Raw genomic sequence first — 19,452 nt, forward strand, 5'->3', positions numbered from 1 at the left:
TCAGAGGTGCACCCAATCATCATCGCACGACATTATATGATACTTCAAGTGTGGATTCACATATCTATGTTTAGATATATTTTTTAAACTCTAACACTACTATATATAATTTTAGGAGGGGAGCATGGGTTCACGTGAACCCGGTGACCCCCTCCTGGATACGCCTCTGGCTACGAAGCATAATAAGCAAACTATAACTATGAAACCTAATTAAGTTATTTTCAGTGGCTATTTGCGAAATTTTCCTTTTGACTTTAATTTTTTCAACTCACACATATTTTTGGCCCTTTTCCTAATACAAAATTGAAACCAACCTTTATCTTTCGATTTCTTTTTTCTTATTTTAACTCAACTTAATAAGTTATATGGTGCCATTTTTTCTATTAAAAGCTCAAAGCTCCACGCATCTGAATTCTCATCCTCTCGTTCGTCTCTACAAATCGAAAAGCAAATTAAAGTTTAGCAGATTTCATTGAGCAGGAAGAAGAAGATGTCGTCTATTGGAACCTCAAAGGGTGTATTAGAGATAGTAAAGTTCGCAGTATACGTCTCAGTTCCAATTGGTCTCATGTACATATTCGCCAACAACAACAAAAATCTTCAGAAAATCATGGGACATGTAAATTTCTCCTCTCTTTTTTCTCCATTTATTGTAAATTTTCCTTCTTTGTGCTTATATTTTTCTGGGTTTCTAGTTTTCTTGGGGTTTATGTTTCAGCTCGAGTCAAAATCTTTTTTCCAATCAAGCTTTGTTGTCTACTTTGATTGATTGTGAAGCTGATTTGTAGAAACGGAGAAATTGTTGGAGGTGGAGTTTATTGAAGCTTAAAAATTCAATCCCTTTTACCTTTTTGAATGAAATGGTCCCAAATAATAGATACATATGATTTGTATATTGGATTGATAACTAGTTTGACATTGAGCCTTAGCTGATTGATTGAATGTAATCAGAGAGGGGAAATGGGAAAATCGCGCTCGAAATAGGTGTTTCTGCTGTCTAGGATTTTTTTAATTGAAGGAATTGGGAGGTGGGTTGGGGAGTTTGAAATGTAAAGTCTTGATGCATCAGTTAAGTCAAGTGAGGAGAACACTATGATCTTTCATAACAATTGAAGAAGATTATGTAAATTGGAATGTTTTGAGTGATCTGTATTTAGTAATTTTATATATGTGAAACAACAAGCTTGAACAAGTTGTTGAGAAATATCCTGGATTGACGAGTGTATAATGCAGAACCTTTTTTTGATAGGTAAAGTATGTATTTTTGGCATTTAGAATAGCCAAGCACTGAGCTAGTGCTGGCAGTCACCAAAAGGGTATGGGCCTTGTACTAGAGTGTATAATGCAGAACTAAGCAATGAAGAAACTGTGGAAGTGACTAGAAAGAAGCTACTTCTCTTGTCGCAATTTATGTAATGCACTTTCCCTTTTAGTTTGTTGCAAAAAGTGTGATATCTTAGTCTATCCCAAAAAGAATGATACCGTTCTATATTTAGAAATAGTTTAACTTCAACCGTTTTATTTTACCTATGTATAGGCACACAAATATCTATGGCTTGTTTTAAACCACAAGTTTCAAAAGTATTTCGTTCTTTCTTGAACTACATGCCAACTAAAGATCATCATATAAAATGGTATGGAGGGAGCATAAAAGAGGGTGAAAGAGCGACAAAGAGGAGAAAGTGTGGCATGCCACCGAAATTAAAATAGCAATAAGATAGCAAAGAAGATGAGTAGAAGTGTGGGAAAGATAGAGTTGTTGCTCCACAGAGGATTGGCCATTTTGACATAGATTCTATGTATATAGCTACTTCTTAGATCTTGCTTTCATTTTTGGATTTGGATAGACTATCATGTTCTTGGAAGATTCATAGGCTCATTAAAAGACTTCCACATGTATTACGGTCTCTGTACAGTTCGACACCTGAAATGTATGTCTGAGATTCTGGGCGGTAAATATTTTACTTGAATGTGTTTCTTTAGGTGTTTTTTGGTTAAATCGAAAGGAAGGAATACACAGGAAGTAGTAAGCCCGATCATTTCATTTAACTGACATGAATTATTTTACCTTCCCAATCCTTTATTTAACCATTTACACCTCTAAAGAGGCCAGCCACTATAAGTGTAGCTTAGCTATGAATACTGCGCGCAATTTGCGTGATCCTCAAATGCGATAAGTGCAGGCCAAGTATGTACTTTGAGTGGTGAAACGACAATGGTTACAAAGATGTTAAAAGAAGTCTGGATATTGTGAGGCTTAAAGATGATCATTTGTTCATAGTTAGTAAGATGTGTCTTCTACTTTTGGTGGGTATTATAGTTGGATCATCTATGCGCTTAGACCAACTATTTCTTTGTTTTACAGTTTACCTCACTGAAAATATATAGTACTAATTTTTCTAAGCCATAGTAGCATTATGAAGATGCATTCAGTTGTTTCTGGTGTCATACTGATGATGCAGCCCATCTTCAGTGCTTCCAAATCTCCAAATATTTTATTTCAAACTGATGATGCATTCATAAACATTTGCATTTTCTGTTTTAGGTTGGCTAAGTTATCTGAAACTTTATGTAGGTATGTTTTTCAGGGTGTAATCACAAATATTTTCAAGCTGCCATCAATAGCTTATTTTTCAGGTTTCATTTGTGTTCTCTTTGAAGTTAATAGTTATTATAAGCCCATGTAATTCCCAAGTCACGTGAGCCAAATAATTTCCACTGCTTTGGTGGTTTCGGTCTCGCATTGGACAATGTTTTGACATTGCAATGGCTTCTATAGAAGCACAACAGAACAACCACCCCTTTGTTGATAGACGAAGTGCTTCATTTCAGATCAATTCTTCTCTGCAATCCCTTTTGGTGATTGCTGCCAAATTGACTTTCAAAGTTTGTCCCTCTCCGTTTCTCTCTCACTCTCTGGTCTCTCATTCTAAGCTAATCATAAGTTGTATATACACTTGGAAAACCTTGGGTAAGCCCCTAAAGTAAATATGGAAATTGCTTGACTAATAATGAATTCCTGAACTGACAAAGACCTAACTTTTTTTGAAAGGTTATGTTGAAAAACCTATTATAACTCCTTAAATAGATAGTTTTAAGAAATTTACTGTCCCTTTCCACATTCTATTAGCTTCCTGCATATTTTAGTCATAGTTACCACAACTGAAAATTTAGGAGCTGATAAAAGAAATTTCTCTGAGCATTATATTTAAAGGGAAAAAAGGAGGTAAATTGGAAACACATGGTCATAAGAGACCTAGTTATGTTTTACAAATTACAAGCAAGGCAATTCTTGTGAGCTAGACTAGGTACGTTGGACGATGGAGATAGTTCAGATGTCATCAGGGTTATGATGTCACTTAAATATCAAAACTATTTAAAATTTAATTGATATGACTCCCCCCCACCCCTATATCCCCCATCCCCAAAAAACAAAGAAGATAATTTGGTGGATGTGTTTTATCACAAGAGAGGGCTTATGCTTTTCATTCTGGGCTTTAGTTATTCCAATTTCTCCTTTCAACCAATAGTATTCATTAAGATAATATTCATTTTTATGCATTTTTTCTGATTTCCTATGGATTCAACTTCAAGTCCAGTTCAATTTCAGTACTATATTCTATCAGTATGATGTAGATTTAGCATGAAGCTACCTCAATTGGAATTGGCTCTTTACTGAGCAGATGCTGTAACAACGATCATCTCCAAATCATATTAAATATCTGAATGAATTTTTACCATGCTTGGTGTTGTAACTCTTTGCAACACAGTTTCAATATATATCTTTGGCTTACAACTTCCTTGTTTTTTGCTTGTGAAGCGTGAATATGTAGTTTATCCTACAGAAACTGTAAGGCCCCAATCGCCCGAGGAACTGAGGGAGATTGCAAAAGAAATAGGTCGGAAGAGAGAGAGGGACCAAGCAATGCGGAGCTGAGGAAGATGTGCAACCCACAAAACGAAGAGGCGTAGAAGAATTTGTAGGTCTGTTAGTAATGCTTGCACAAAGGAACATCCAGAGTCCTTTCTGTTCAGCGAAGAGATGGATGTGCTAACTAGTGTTCACCAATAAGTGAGTTTGTTGCCAATAAAACTGTGTAGCAAAGCCAGTGATTGTATACTGCCATTTCTGTGTTTGATGTATCTTCTTTAATATACTTGTAGCAGTTAAACAGAAGTTGGAACACTCCCTCCCTTCACAAAAAAAGTGTTTCTGTCCCCTTTTTTTCTGTGATTATAAGTTCATCAAGCATTTTAACATCTCAATTTGTAACGTAGCATCATTAGTAGTGTGAACTATCTTCGACCACTTGCTCGAAAATATTTCAGACTATGGATGTGAAATGTTTGTATGGAGAAGACACATTCATCTAATGTTTCATTAGTTTTCATGATACTAAAAATGCAACCAGGATTGGTATCCCTTTGCTTTTGCCTTAATCAGGGATTTGGGATTCGAGTTGTTGGATTAGAAAACCTATCTATAAAGTGTTTCTCCACCTTTAATCACACTATTTGTTGAAATGTAAGACAATCTCTTCTTAATGAATATTCTGACTCCGCTACTGAGTTTGGCGTATGTCTTAGGGGAAAAGGCCCTTCTTTAATATTGACTGGACATAATTAAAAGGATGTCTACGTCTGTTTATCTGTATTAGATGCATGGGTTCCACACATGGAAATTTCAGCTAACCTTTTCCCATTTAAAGTCTCTTTTTTCTTCTGTCTTTTCATATTGATCACTTTCCTTTCACTTTCAGAAATTATAATTTGTGAATACAAAGTAATTTAAGGGAAGCTTACGTTACACATTTTAACTCTTAAAAAAATGTAAAAAGCTATGTCCTTACACTATAGCATATAGAAGAATAAAAGTAGAAAAAAAATTCCAATTTCAGTAAGTTGCTAAATTTTGAAAGTGCATCTTTTTTTTTTTGAAATCTATCGAAAATAACCTCTTTATTATGTTGTTTATAGAATTGTAAAGTTAACGCACTCACAATGGCCCCAAAGAAGATCTTTCGTGGATTGTTTTTTAATGACGGTGGTGTTCGTGTTGGCTGATGCAACATTCTACCAAGACTTAGCGAACACAAAATAAAACATTCAGATTTTTTTTTTATTTTGCCGGAATTTGAACTCTAGTCAACAATGAATTTACAACTTCCAATAAATTTTTATGGCATGCTTCTTCCAAGAAAATGAGATGAAGAATTTTAATTTGTTGTGTTATTTTCTTGGTATCCATTGACTTGCATGAGTCAATGGGTCTTTCTAAAAGTATAATTAAAATAATGAGTCTTTTCTTAACTAATGAAAATTCTAGTCATCATAAGAATTTCCTTGCAGCTTGGGGTAGCAGAAAAAAAAAGAGAAGGTAACTTCTTGTTTTTTTCCCCTTTTTTTCTTCTTCTGCACTGAAATTTTGAGATTTTTTGGGATAAATTGATTTGTAAAATCTTTCAATACTCAAAGTAATAAGTTTCTTGTGAAGTTTATGCCTTAATCAGCAATGGGGTTCTTCATTCTTGCTTTCAAATATTAAAAAAGGTGGATTTTCTCTGGTTTTTATATTTACTTGCTTGAGTTCATAATTCTTGAAGTTACAATTGTTAAGAAAGAGTAAGCCTTAGTAGTGATGTAGTTGTTAGTTATGTTGCTCGGACCCTCCAAAAATGTTGAACATTCATGTTGAATCCTCCAAAAAAAATTTTAGCTTTTTGAGGATCCGACAACATCTGGAGGTATTTTTGAAGAGTTAGAGCAACATAGGCTGTCGTAAAGTTACATAATTGTTATAATTTTGTTTCATTTCCTTTTGATTATCTTCAAAGTGTATAATTTGCACTCACTCATCTCTTAGTTCTTCTTGAAAGAATAAAAATCCATTTTTTTCCAGGTAGAATTGAACTTTGTACACATTTGTTGAAAGATTAGCATTTTTAGCTTCTTTTCTCTTGTTTATTTATATGCAAGTACCAAACTTTCATGAGGAATATTTACACTACTTTGTTGGTTTATGTAGAATCTCAGATTTTCATCTTCGGGAAAGCTGCTTTATTTGTCGAAAATCTGAAATAGTGATTAGTGAGTAGATTGTTGGAGTAGAGACAGTATGTTGAATGCAAAAGAACTTGCTTAGCTTTCATAGATTTAGTGATCAAGTCAGGAGAACAAGTGTCATTTGAATTTGATAGTTGTATCGTAATGGCGGAGTTAGTTCCAATTGGGACTATTTTGGCTGTGATTAGTAGTCAAGTAATGAAAACCGCTCAAGCTGCGAATGATGTAGTATTTGAGAAGGAGAGTTTTAAGGTTCTTGGGAACTATCTTTTGGACATTGAGCCTGTCTTGAAAGAATTGCAGCTGCAGAAGTTAAACGATTCCCCGGCTGCAAGGCAAGCTTTGGAATCCATTGAAGCTGACTTAAAGAAGGCTAATGACTTGGTTGAGAAGTATAAGAACCGAGCCCGTTTCTACTTGCTGGTCAAGTGTAGGAGCATTGTTAAGGAGGTACAGGAAGTCACTAGGGACATTGGAAAATCTTTGGCCGCATTATCCCTTGTCAACATGGAAGTCTTGTCAGGGATTTCAGAAGAGGTAACTAGGCTGCAGAATGAAATGCAAAGAGCTAACTTTGAGGCATCTCAGTCGCGGCTCCAAATTGTTAACAAGTTAAACCAAGGTCTATCGGATCAGATACATGACCAAGAATTTGCTAACAATATTCTTAAAGAAATAGCAAGGGCTGCTGGGGTGCCAGTGGAGCCAGCAGAGATAACGAAAGAGCTAGACAATTTCAAAAAAGAGAAAGAAGAAGCTGCTTACCGGAAAGAGAGAGCTGAAGTCTTGTTTTTGAATCAAGTCATTGAGCTTCTTTCACGAGCTGATGCTGCAAGAAATTATGAGGAAGTCAAAAGCCAATATTTCCAGAGAGTTAGCATTATAGAGGGATATGATCCTAGAGAAGAATACATTCAGCCATTTAAAGCTTTTATTTGTTGTATAACAGGAATTATAATGGTAGATCCTGTAAGCCTATGTACCGGTACTGCCTGTGAGAGAACTTCTATCCAAGCTTGGTTTGACTCGGGGGAGAAAATTGATCCGGAAACAGGTGAAGAGCTGCAGGATTTGTCGATCAGGCCAAACCTCCAATTGAGACAACTAATCCAGGAGTGGAAAGAGCTCAACTATTGCATCATAATCAGGGCTTGCAAGGGGAAATTGCTTTCTGGAGTGGATGCATCAATTGAGGAGGCTCTTGCACAAATGCAAGAACTAATGAAAGCAAATTCGATAAATAAAGAATGGGTGACAATCGGGGGACTCACTGAAGTTGTCATCTCCAAGCTTGGCATGTTGCGTAATGGATATCTGCAAGATAAAGTGATGATTACGTTAAAGGACGTCGTAGATGGTCATGCTAGAAACAAGGTGAGTGAATTTCTTTAAATATCAAAAAAGAAAATGTGAAAGTAAGCATACACTCTCAGAAATGGCTAATTCCATAGCTTATTCATTCATGTAATTCTGCTTTCACCTAGAATACTATGGCCTTTTACTTTTGTTCCTTATAGCCGTATCACATATATATTTCATGCAGGACTTAAGTATTTTGTCTGAAAAAAATGAACAGTAAGATTTTTGTTTAATTTCTCATTTAACTGTTTGCACTCTAGAATTATTGATTAGTTTATGCATTGTGCTGTGCTTTGCTTGTTGCTTGTGGTTACTAACATATGCTTGGCCTACTTTTCCATGCTTAGTTGTTTCTAAGTATAGGACACCAGGATAGTGCAGAACGGACGTCAGGGGGTGGGGGTAATATATGGCTTATCAGGTGGATCATTTGATATCATCTAATAGGGGCTACCGGAGTTAACAATGTTATTGACTTAATAATTTAGGTCCTATTTAGCGTTGGATTTTTGCTTTTGTCAATGTAGTTTTAGTCTTTGAGGTCACTTGTCCAAAGCAGAGTGTTGCATCCCACATTGGCTGTGGAAAGGAAAATTGGACTCCTTATATGGTCTCACACAATCCTCACTCCTCACCTCTTGAGCTATCTTTCGGGATTGAGTTAGGCCCGAGGTCCATTTCTCATGATGGTTTTCGAACCAGGTCTGTCCGTGTTTGGTCCCCATGCTATTTAGTCTACGGAATCACGGTCCATTTGTTATAATCCTGTCCTCGAGAAAGATGTCTTTTCTAGTTTTCCTGAATTTCCCTTGTTTCTCCTTAAGCCCGGGGCTAGGATCAGGATGTATGAGCAAATATGCATCCAAGTCTTAAGCTTTGTTCCTAATCAAACTGTTATTCCATATAATTTATAGGACGTATTCGTTGAGAACCAGGGGTTTGAGAATGTTGTAGCATGCTTCGGAAAAAACTATGCCACTTCAACCGCTGCAATTGAGCTGATATATGAGGTTCTCCAAGATCAGTCTAGTTGGAACTTGCCTTATTGCCAGAAGCTTTCTCAGCAGTCCAATTCAATCTTGCTTCTCGTCTCCTTTATCAAAAATCAGGCCAGTCCATCAGCTGAAAAAGCAGAACAAATCCTGTCTAAGCTTTGTGATGAGGAAGAGGAGAACATTGTTAAGGCTGCTCGAGAGGGATGGTATGGACCACTTATCGATACGTTACACCATGGTAAGCATAGCTGCAACACTCTTATGTGTTATATGTTACAGTTGCACATGGATATAGATAATAATCTTAATATATCAGCCTAGTTCCAGCATATACATTTTTTTTTTTTTTTGAGTTTTATGTTTAGTTAATATCGTTCAATTATCTTCAGGATCAGCATCTTCAAGAATGTCAATTGTTAGAGCAATTCTCGGTTTGGAACTCAGGGATGAAGATATGAAGCTTCTTGGGGAGAAAGGGGTTATTCTTCCTCTGCTTGAGATGACATCTGGAAATATTGAATCGAAAGAACTTTCATTATCTGCACTTGTGAAGCTATCAAGCTTTTATGACAATAAGATACTTATAGCTGCGGCTGGAGGGGTTGCTATCGTTTTAAAGCTAATGATTTCATCCCATGTACGTTCAATTATCATCGCTAAGTGCTGTGAAGTTCTAGCTAATCTATCTGGCAATGGTGATGGAGTTAAGTTCTTGATCGATGAAACTGGAAACCAACTTGTACTAGAGCCTGTAATCGCGTACTTGCTGGCTTTTCAACAGAATCTTACATCCTCCTCGGACCCTGTTCGTAGGCATGCTTTACGTGCACTATTAGGAATCTGTCAATCTCAAGCTGGACTTGTCAAATCAGCAGTTCTCTCTGCCGGTGGTGTTTCAGCTGTCCTTCCCCTTCTTGATGATCCGAACCAGGAAATACGAGAAGCAGCAATCAATCTTCTTTTCCTCTTCTCACAGCACGAGCCAGAGGGTGTCGTTGAGTATCTTCTTAAGCCAAGAAGATTGGAAGCTTTAGTTGGTTTTCTTGAAAATGATAGCAAAGGTGATGTACAGATGGCTGCAGCCGGTTTACTAGCCAACCTTCCTAAATCGGAAACTTCACTCAGAGAGAAACTCATAGAATTAGGTGGCCTAAAGGCAATCATTAACATCTTGAAATCCGGTACCATGGAGGCTAAGGAAAATGCTCTTAGTGCCTTCTTCAGGTTCACAGATCCAACAAATCTCGAGTCTCAACGTAACGTGGTTGAGCTTGGAGCATATCCTATACTGGTAAGCTTTCTCAAAGCTGATTCAATAACTGCACAAGCAAGAGCAGCTGCACTATTAACGGATCTATCAATGCGCAGTCATGAACTCAGTGCATTATCTAGGAAAGCTTCTTGTTTCTGTATTGGACGAGCACGTGCTCCTATCTGTCCTGCCCACGGGGGTGCCTGCAGCGTGAGCAAAACATTCTGTCTATTGGAGGTAAATGCATTGCCTGATTTGGTTAAACTCTTAAAAGAAAAGATACATGCCACGTCTTATGAGGCGATTCAAACACTCTCAACTCTGGTTTGCGAAGAATCGCCTCATAGAGGAGCCAATGTGCTGCACAAGGAGGATGCAATATCACCAATCATAGAAGTTCTAAACTGGGGATCAGAATCTTTAAAGGGAGAAGCTTTAGGGGTCCTGGAAAAAGTGTTTATGTCGAGGGAAATGGTGGATCTCTATGGACTAACAGCTAAGTTACATCTCGCGCGTTTAACAGGAGGTAGAATTTATGAAGATGGACATCTCCAAAGAAAAGCTGCTAGAGTCTTGTTACTTATCGAACGTCAACCTAGATCATCCAGATCTCTCATTGCAGGAATATCCGGTTAAGAAAAGCGTTGTCTAAAGTCGAAAAGCATGGCCTTTGATCTAAAGGCTACACTTTTATGGTGTTGTTTTTAAAGGCCAAATGTGTTTTAGTGAAATTTCATGATATGTTACTACGTTCTTGTGTTGTATGTATGTTGATCTTCATTATAACATAATTTGTTCTGTTTTGCTTTGAAACCTTCAGTAGAGAAGTCTATGCACACCAATATATATACCTCGATATCGCTTACAAAAATTCATGTGTATGCCAATGAAACTATGTAACGAAAAATCCTGCATACACCACTGCGGGTTTGCCCCTTGTCTCCCGCTCAAAGTTTCTTGTAAACCTGTCACAAAAGGCGTGACAGCTTCTAATAACTCGTTCATTTTTGTATTTTAGAATAGATTCCGCCCCTAAGGCTAGCTCCTACTCCTCCTCCTTCTCCTTTAGGATAGAATCCAACCATTACCAAACTAATACCTATTCCGTTTAGTACTTCAGGTGCTTATGTTGCGTATAATGTTAATCCCGTAGCGGAAGAAGCAATTAACTCATGGTTATTAGGAAACAAGTACCTGTCTACACAATCTCAATCATTATAATTTTGTGGGGGCAAATAACTTATCAATTTCAACAAGTTTTTTCTACAATTAGTTGTAAATCAGTTATGTTATTAATGTATTCACAATAATGGTCTATGTTGAACTGTTGCATGTCACTTACAGAGATACAAATTGCAATAAACACCTTTTTTTCTTTCTTTTTTATTACTCTTTAAATGATATATTTTGGTGAAACATCCACCTATAGAAACCGTTTAATTATTTATTTTTTAAAAAAACAAAATCGACCTTTCGAAAGTCTCTTGATTTTCTCGGGTTTTAGCGCAATTTTTTTTTAAAAAACCGACCTCTGAAGTCCAATCTCTATTGAGGTCGGCTTTTCTAGGTCAATTTTAGACGATTCTTTTAATAGTATTGACTATTCACAACAACTTATTCAGTATAATTCCATAAGTAAAGTCTGAAAAGAGTAAGATGTATACGTACCTTACTCTCTTTGTAAGGTAAAAAAGTAGTTCCGATAGATCATCCTCGACTTAAAAAAAAGAAAATTTATTCAGAGTGGATGATTGATTGTTTCTAGATACAATAATCAAAGCTTAGGCAAAGCAAGTTAATATCACAATCAAAGATGACTTATTTTAAGGTATTCTTTTTCCCCTCTCTTTAATTTATTTATTTTCCTTCCAAGAATAGATAGAACATGTCAATATTAGAGTGGAAGAAAATAGAAGATAGGAAGACCTTTTGTGAGATCTAGAAAACCTACACCTAAGTAGTTTTTAGGATAAGAAAATGTAACCATATTTTGGTTGAAACTATAAATTCTCATTTATTTCTTCTAGAGTTGAATATGAACACAATATAATGGGTTTGCCACATTATGGGACAGATGGGGAGATATGACTTCATCAAATCTAAGTCTAATTATTATTCATAGAAAAATAGTTTGTGTAACAAATTGGACCATGCATACATGTAAGAAACACTCATCATCATCAATTTCATATTAGTTGTTCATTTTTCTTTTTACACGCTCTTTAAAAAAAAAATATATATATATATATATATAAAGAATAACTCTACTAATTTGCCTCTTACTTAAAAATTATTTTAGAACTTTACAAACTTGTTTACACTTTTACAAATACTTAATATGAATAACTTTTATGAGACCGAGAAAATAACATTGAGTGCAAGCATATAACTTATCACCTACTTTGTGCACATGGAGAGGGATGGATCAATGTCAATACTTGTAAGTAAAATTTGTATGTCCCACAAATCACAATACTCTTTTCTTTTTGGGTGGGATGGGGTGGGGGTGGAGATATTTGTTAGGGTTTGACCCTGATTTTCTTATTTTATTTGAATTTTATTTTTTTCTAAAGAAAAGACAAAACATTATCAGAAATGTTTTTACTTTTCATGAAAGAAGAAAATATATTTTTCTTCCATATTTGGTTTATTCTTTCCTTAGAAGAAAAGTTTGGAACTCTATAAATTGAATACCCTCTTCTCATAGCAAGAACAAAATAGAATCAACAATGTAGTCGTTTAAGAGTCTTGTTTATGGGGAGATTTTCTCTTAAACATATTTATATTTTTTTTAATATTAATTTTCAATACGTAGGTCGTTTGACCGAATCATATCAATAATATATATTTAGTATACTTTTATTTGCCGTCTGATTTATCAACCATATATGATTTGCAATTGTAAGCTTCCGCATGACGTCTAATCACCTTCATAACTCAACAAGTGGTATCAGAGCACATGATTCAATGATCCAATGGTTGAACAAAAGTGAAGACAGATTCAGGTGGTTCAAATCAATTTGCAACAAATTCGATGATAATGGAGATTTTTGTCCAGCTACACGTGGAGAAAAGATTTAAACCATATTTTCAACATTTTTGTTGCTGTATCTTTAAAAATAAAAATGAAATATTTTAAAACCATTTTTAACCCATATATTTTAAACTTTATTTTTAACCATGACAAGCAGCAGTGTGATGAAGACTATGTGAAGAACAAAAATTATCATGCATGTGAAGAAGGTGGATCAAATTTTGTCAAGAAAATCCAGCAAAAAGGGGAGATTTGTTAGGGTTTTGCCCTGATTTTCTTACCTTATTTGAATTTTATTTTTTCCTAAAAGAAAAGACGAAACATTACCATAAATGTTTTTACTTTTCATGAAAGGAAAATATATTTTTCTTCCATATTTCTTTATTCTTTCTTTAGAAGAAAAGTTTGGAACTCTATAAATTGAATATCCTCTTCTCATATCAAGAACAAAATAAAATCCACAATGTAGTTGTTTAAAAGTCTTGTTTATGGGGAGATTTTCTCCTAAACATATATATTTTTTTTAATATTAATTTTCAAGATGTAGGTCGTTTGACCGAATCATATCAATAATATATCTTTAGTATACTTTTATTTGTCGTCTAATTTATCAATCATATATAATTTGCAATTGTAAGCTTCCGTATGACGCCTAATCACCTTCATAACCCAACAAGGTGGTTAAGCTACATTTAGTTAGTATATTCAATTTAAGATTTCAAATACATATTTTACAAAATTCTAAGGAAGTTTTTCACCTAAAAAGTGTTATGTGCAAAGTTAGATTTTGTATATGCTTCAAAAGTATGTCACTAAAAGAAAAAGAAAAAAGAAATTAGGGCCAAACAATTCTGTCGCTAAATAACAAAATTTTGTCCCTAATCCTATTTAGTGAAAAATTACTAAAAGATTCTACACTATTAGATACAAATTATTTAGTGTCCGATTAGTGACAAATTTCGTAACTAATTTTTACTTAAAAGAAATTGTAGTTTTAGTTGTTTTGAAAACACTCCATGTGATCTAATGCTATAAAATCTCCACAATCTCATATTTAGAGTTTGTACCCAAAAACAACAATGAAAGATAGAGACTTCTCCATATAAAAAAAGGTTATCAAAGATACCTTGCATTATTTTCTACACTTTCTTATTTAAGGATTTTTTTTTTTTCTGAAAATGGAGAAGGCAGACTCTTTAATTCATCTAAACAATTGAAAATGTCCAAAAAAAAATTGGTGGAAGTGAAGTGTTTGGATTAGTATCTTTAATTTTAGAACATGTTTATATATTATTTCTATCTAATAAGTCATCTTTTCTATATCCAAATTATCTATTGACTTGGCATTGCCATAATCTTCTCCTATGGAGTATCAATTTTGACTTCATGCTGTAAGCAATTGACTTCTTAATTATAATAACATTTAAAGTAGCTCATTAGTTTCAAAGAACACCAATTATCCCTAAAATTGGGGAGTGCTTAAATATTGACACCATCAATTTTATTTTATTTTATTTTTTATTTTATTTAGTATCTTTAATTTTAGAACATGTTTATATATTAAATGTAGAATTGATTCACATCTATTTTTGTTTATTTACGTATTTGGGTCATCACAAATATTGTACTATGTTTTAAAATCTTTTGGACAAATTAAATGTATACCAAAACCTCAAAAACCTTGTTGAAACAGTGAAGAAATAGGATTAACTACTTTGTATATATTAAAAAAAACTCACTGTAATAAAAAGAAGATAAAAGTTACAAAAAGGGTGAATTTGTACTTTTCTTAAAAAGAAAACCTCTAGAACTTTCTTGAAATTGCCAAGAAACTCACTCACATAAAACTCTCCATTCTTATTTAACAAACAAATGTCCATATTCAATACTCTTCCTTAAAAAATATTTAATAATAATGATGTAATATTATTTCCTCCGTTCATTTTTAATTATCACATTTTATATAAGAGTCAAATTACATGAATTTTTTATCAATATATCAAAATGTATTTTATCATATAACAATATAAGAAGTTTCGACATCTAAATTTTATTTTTTTATATTAAATTAAAATGATTCAATTTAACTCTAAGTATCAATTAAATTCACTCTAAATAAGTACCTTGTATCAAGTAAAAATGAAGAGAAAGAGTGACACCATAACAAATGAATAATAAATTATCACCCCCTTGTATTGAGAGTAATTACTTCCTCAAATATCAACACAAAAAATCATAAGAAAGAACTAAAAGTCACTTGAATATAAAAAAATACTTTAAAGCTTGATTTATAGCTTTATCGTAAAAAAGAACTGAAATTCATTCGACTAAATGAAAAAGATTTCGTGTGAATTTGAATATCTTGTCTGCCTCTCCAAACAAAAGTGTAGCACAATTTATCACATGAATTCCATCTTCCTACTAGCTCCCAACTACAAAATGAGTTATCAATAATATTACCAATTATTTATTAGTGTTATTGTTATCCCTATACGCTGTATATACGTAGCACATATAAGTCAAACTTTAATTATGAATTTCATTTTCTAATAAGCATTTAAAGCAACGTGTGATTGTGAACCCAACGTTATTATATCTGTCACCAAGATATATTACGTGGGACTTTGATAGAATAGATAAGATTTTTTCACCATGAATAGAAGCTTAGAATTGCGCCCAATTGCGAATGAAATATTTTCTTTTATAATTAATGAGTGCTTTTCAATTGCTTTTAATTGTAGATTAATATTTATTCAGGCGAATGCAACTTTATACTTTATAGTATTGAATTTATCTTCTAAAGTTGATATTTACGATACAACGTATGAATTTGTATGAAAATTCACAATAAAAATGCGTTCTAGATCTAGATTGGGATAATTTTAAATAACATATGGTTATTTCTTTGAAGTTTTCCAGTCAAAGGCTGCCCAGCTGCAGCACTACAATGTGCTCATGAATTTCATATTCTATCAGTATTTTTTTTATTTTTTCGTTCGATGTTCAATATTTATATTACAGTCTGATTATGTTACGATTGTGTATTATAGGACTCATTCTGGGGATAACGCTCTCAACAAAATTCTTTTCAAATCCAAAACCTTAACTGAATTTAATATGAGATCTCTGATTTAAGGATAAAGGGAAATCAGGGGTGTAGCTATAGCCACACCAGGTGTCCAACTAATGTTTTTTTTCTTTTATTTTAACGGCCACACACCATTATTCTTCGACACCCTTAATAAAAAAAATTGACTACACCGGTGACCCAACCATCCCATCACATCCTATTGATATATATACTCTACCCTTATTAAACTTGGGCTTCTTCATTCGTAATCGCATGTAAATACTGTTTTTATTAGTTTTTATTTTTCATGTTTTGGCTTAACATCTTTTAAATAGTAATAAATAAATAACAATTTGCTATATCATTTTTGAATATAATTCTAGCTTGGGTGTCACCTTCTCTTTCTTTAAAACAATTAATGGAATTTTCCTTCTCATGATGCTAAAATATAGTCTAAGGTGTCACCTTCTCTTTCTTTAAAACAATTAATGGAAGTTTGATTAATATTAATTTAATAAATAAAATAATACTCCATCTGTTTTTAATTACTTGTCCACTTTTGAATTGACACACTTATTAAGAATACAATTAATGACATAGTTAATTTCAATTATGAAGTGGATAAATCAAAAACTTAAAATTTTCAAAAAATTTTACCTTTTTCAAATTAATTAATTGAGGGTATAATAGGTAATTTTTTTTTATCCTTTCTTGATTTGTCAAAATGAACAAGTAATTAGGGACAACTAAAAAAGGAAAAGTGAACAAGTAATTAAGAACAAAGAGAGTAAATGATAAAACAAAGGCTACTTACGAACCGTCGTTGTTTAGAAGAACAAACTTAACCTATAGCTGCTTGGGAGTGTGTGTTGAACATGACACTAAAAATATGGGTGGAAACTCATTGGTAACCGTGTTTACACTAAATTATTTATGGTTACGTAAGATCTTATTTATTCTCATTAATGTTATTTCTATATCTAAACATTAAATAATTAAGATTTAACATTATTTATTTTTCAATATTTGAATGTCCATAATTTATATACTTTTAAATATAATAAATGTACAATTCAAATAAAAAAGTAAGTAAATATTAGAAAAATATTAAATTAATAAAATGGTATTATTATTATTTTCCTTCCTAGAATAGATAGAACATGTCAAATATTAGAGTGGAAGAAAATAGAAGATACGAGGACCTTTTGTGAGATCTTAGAAGATCTACACCTAAGTAGTTTTTAGGATAAGAAAATATAGCCATATTTTGGGTGAAAACTATAACTTCTCATTTATTTTTAGAGTTATTTAAAGAGCGTGTGAAAAGAAAAATGAACAATTAATATGAAATTGATTAATATTTCTTACATGTCCAAAAAAATTGGTGGATGTGAAGTGTTTGGATTAGCATCTTTAATTTTAGAACATGTTTATATATTATTTCTGTCTAATAAGTCGTCTTATCTATATCCAAATTATGGGCTATTGACTAGGCATTGCCATAATCTTCTCCTATGGAGTATCAATTTTGACTTCATGCTGTAAGTAATTGACTTCTTAATTATAATAACATTTAAAGTAGCTCATTAGCTTCAAAGAACACCAATTATCCCTAAAATTGGGGAGTGCTTAAATATTGACACCATCAATTTTATTTTATTTTATTTTTTATATTATAAGATTATCCAAATGATATATACATGTAAGTCTTTTAAAATATAAAATTTATAATTTAAAAAATGAAACATGATACCTACTATAACAAATAATGCTTGACATAATAATGTAATATATATATATATATATATAAATAAATTAAAAGTCAATGATATATATTTCCTAATTCTTACATCTCATTAGTATGCAAAATAAATTTAAGGGAAATAAAATTCTATAACATAATAATTGTAGTCCTCAACTAGCTAAGTCATATACTATGACATAAATGGAAGTTGATAAAAATAAGTTCACTTACTAATATTCATTTTGCTTTGGTTAGAAACTTACTAATATTCATGATATATATTAATTGGTATTTTAGAAGTAACTTTTTTATTCTATAAAGTGTTTGTTATTGATTTTGTGTCTTGATTAATATATAATAATCGATAAAAAAAATTACTATCATTGTCCGCTATAGACCCAAGGTAGCTAGGCTCATTCGATTAATTAATCAATTAGTTTTTGGAAAAAAATGTCTGAAATGTATCCGAACATTGATTGAAATTATTGTAACTATCTCGAACTTTGGAAAGACCATTTTACTCCGCCCTGCACTATTTAATAGTGTATTTTAAAGGTATATATATATGCCATGTGGACATCATAAATATTGCATCATTATAAATATTTATGATGTCCACGTGGGCAGGAATGGCTCAAACCCGTTGGTGGCCTAAGGCTAAAATCAAACTAGAGGCCTTAAAAAAAATAATTAAAAATTAAAAATATTTTTATTTTAAATCTATTTTTCTAGCTTTTTGAGATGCAAAGTTGTTAATAATTTTTGTGTAGTCAATCTCTTCTAATAATTCTTTTTCAATCGATAATATAGCCAAACCACTTCTAAAATTTATCTAGAGCACCTTTTCTAGATTTTATCAAGTTATCGACTTTTCTTTTTCTTTTAAGTTTTGAATGACCGGATTCATATTTTCTAGTTGACATATTAAAATCTAACAAATATTTTAAACACTATTACAATATCAAATAAAAAATATAATAAACATAAGACACAAAACAAAAATAATATTAGAAATTAGAATGATATTATCGGATTCAAGAACTATGAAGACTTGATTTCCGAAAATGAATTGGGCTGCTGCAATATATTTTTCTCCAAATTTAAAATATAAACTATCAATAGAATAAGTAAATTCTTAAGTTTTGAATTAGAGAGAGATATAAGATTAGAAAAGAGAAAGAGAAAAGAAATAGAAGAGAAGAAGAGAGGAGGATATAATATATAAAAATAAAATTAGAAAAAGAATAAGGTAAAAAAAAAAAAGATAACTTGTACATTAAAAAAAAAGTAGACAACTTTTTACTCCCTCCGTCCCCATTTACTGCCCATATTTCCTCTTTTAGATGTCCCTATTTACTTGTCCATTTTGACAAATCAAGAAAGGACAAAAAAAAAATTTCCTGTTATACCCTCATTTAAACTTCTTGAAAATTTAAACTCCCCCCAACATTGATTAGTTATCTTGAATAAATTTATTTTGGAATCATAATTAATAAGGGCAAAATTGTAACTTCACTATGCTAATCATTGTTGCCTTAATATGTGTGTCATTTCTAAAGTGGACAACTAAATAGGGACGGAGGGAGTATTGGAAAGGGAAAAAGTAATTGTCATATCTATCACTTCATTAACGCCGTTTGCATTTGTTGTCTTAGTTCTTTTTTTTTTTTTTAGTTTAATCCTACCTAATTAACTAAAAAATGAGCCCCCCAATTTATTGGGGGCCTAAGGTCAAAGACTTTTTTTTATACCTTACTAGCCGCCCCTGCACGTGGCTACATATATACCTTTAAAATATACAATTAAATAGTGCAGGTTGGGTAATAGGTCCTGCTCAAAGTTTAGGATTGTTACAGCAATTTCGGTCAAAGTTCAGATATATTTCGAACCATTTTCCCTTAGTTTTTTAAAAGATTTATCAGAATATAAATGAAT

General features: G+C 32.6%; 2 protein-coding genes across 2 annotated transcripts; both read left to right on the top strand.

The window, feature by feature from the left end:
* The first annotated feature begins 368 nt into the window (after positions 1-368).
* On the top strand, positions 369-3,968 carry LOC125870691 (uncharacterized). The gene is made up of 2 exons (XM_049551188.1): positions 369-619; positions 3,821-3,968. The coding sequence occupies exons 1-2, from the start codon at positions 491-493 to the stop codon at positions 3,935-3,937; spliced, it is 246 nt and encodes an 81-aa protein (XP_049407145.1). The 5' UTR covers positions 369-490; the 3' UTR covers positions 3,938-3,968.
* A 1,968-nt stretch (positions 3,969-5,936) lies between these two features.
* On the top strand, positions 5,937-10,472 carry LOC125870657 (U-box domain-containing protein 24-like). Its single transcript, XM_049551145.1, has 3 exons — positions 5,937-7,437; positions 8,337-8,655; positions 8,807-10,472. The coding sequence occupies exons 1-3, from the start codon at positions 6,208-6,210 to the stop codon at positions 10,303-10,305; spliced, it is 3,048 nt and encodes a 1,015-aa protein (XP_049407102.1). The 5' UTR covers positions 5,937-6,207; the 3' UTR covers positions 10,306-10,472.
* The last annotated feature ends 8,980 nt before the right edge of the window (positions 10,473-19,452 follow it).

This window comes from Solanum stenotomum, chromosome 7 (assembly GCF_019186545.1).
Source record: "Solanum stenotomum isolate F172 chromosome 7, ASM1918654v1, whole genome shotgun sequence".
Lineage (NCBI taxonomy): Eukaryota > Viridiplantae > Streptophyta > Magnoliopsida > Solanales > Solanaceae > Solanum > Solanum stenotomum.

What these genes read in the sequence shown, in the direction of transcription:
- LOC125870691 (XM_049551188.1), top strand. Translation starts at nt 491, where the DNA reads ATGTCGTCTATTGGAACCTCAAAGGGTGTATTAGAGATAGTAAAGTTC. An exon ending in TTCAGAAAATCATGGGACAT is followed by an intron (nt 620 to 3,820) that starts GTAAATTTCTCC and finishes TTGCTTGTGAAG; the next exon opens with CGTGAATATGTAGTTTATCC.
- LOC125870657 (XM_049551145.1), top strand. Translation starts at nt 6,208, where the DNA reads ATGGCGGAGTTAGTTCCAATTGGGACTATTTTGGCTGTGATTAGTAGT. An exon ending in ATGGTCATGCTAGAAACAAG is followed by an intron (nt 7,438 to 8,336) that starts GTGAGTGAATTT and finishes TATAATTTATAG; the next exon opens with GACGTATTCGTTGAGAACCA. An exon ending in TATCGATACGTTACACCATG is followed by an intron (nt 8,656 to 8,806) that starts GTAAGCATAGCT and finishes AATTATCTTCAG; the next exon opens with GATCAGCATCTTCAAGAATG.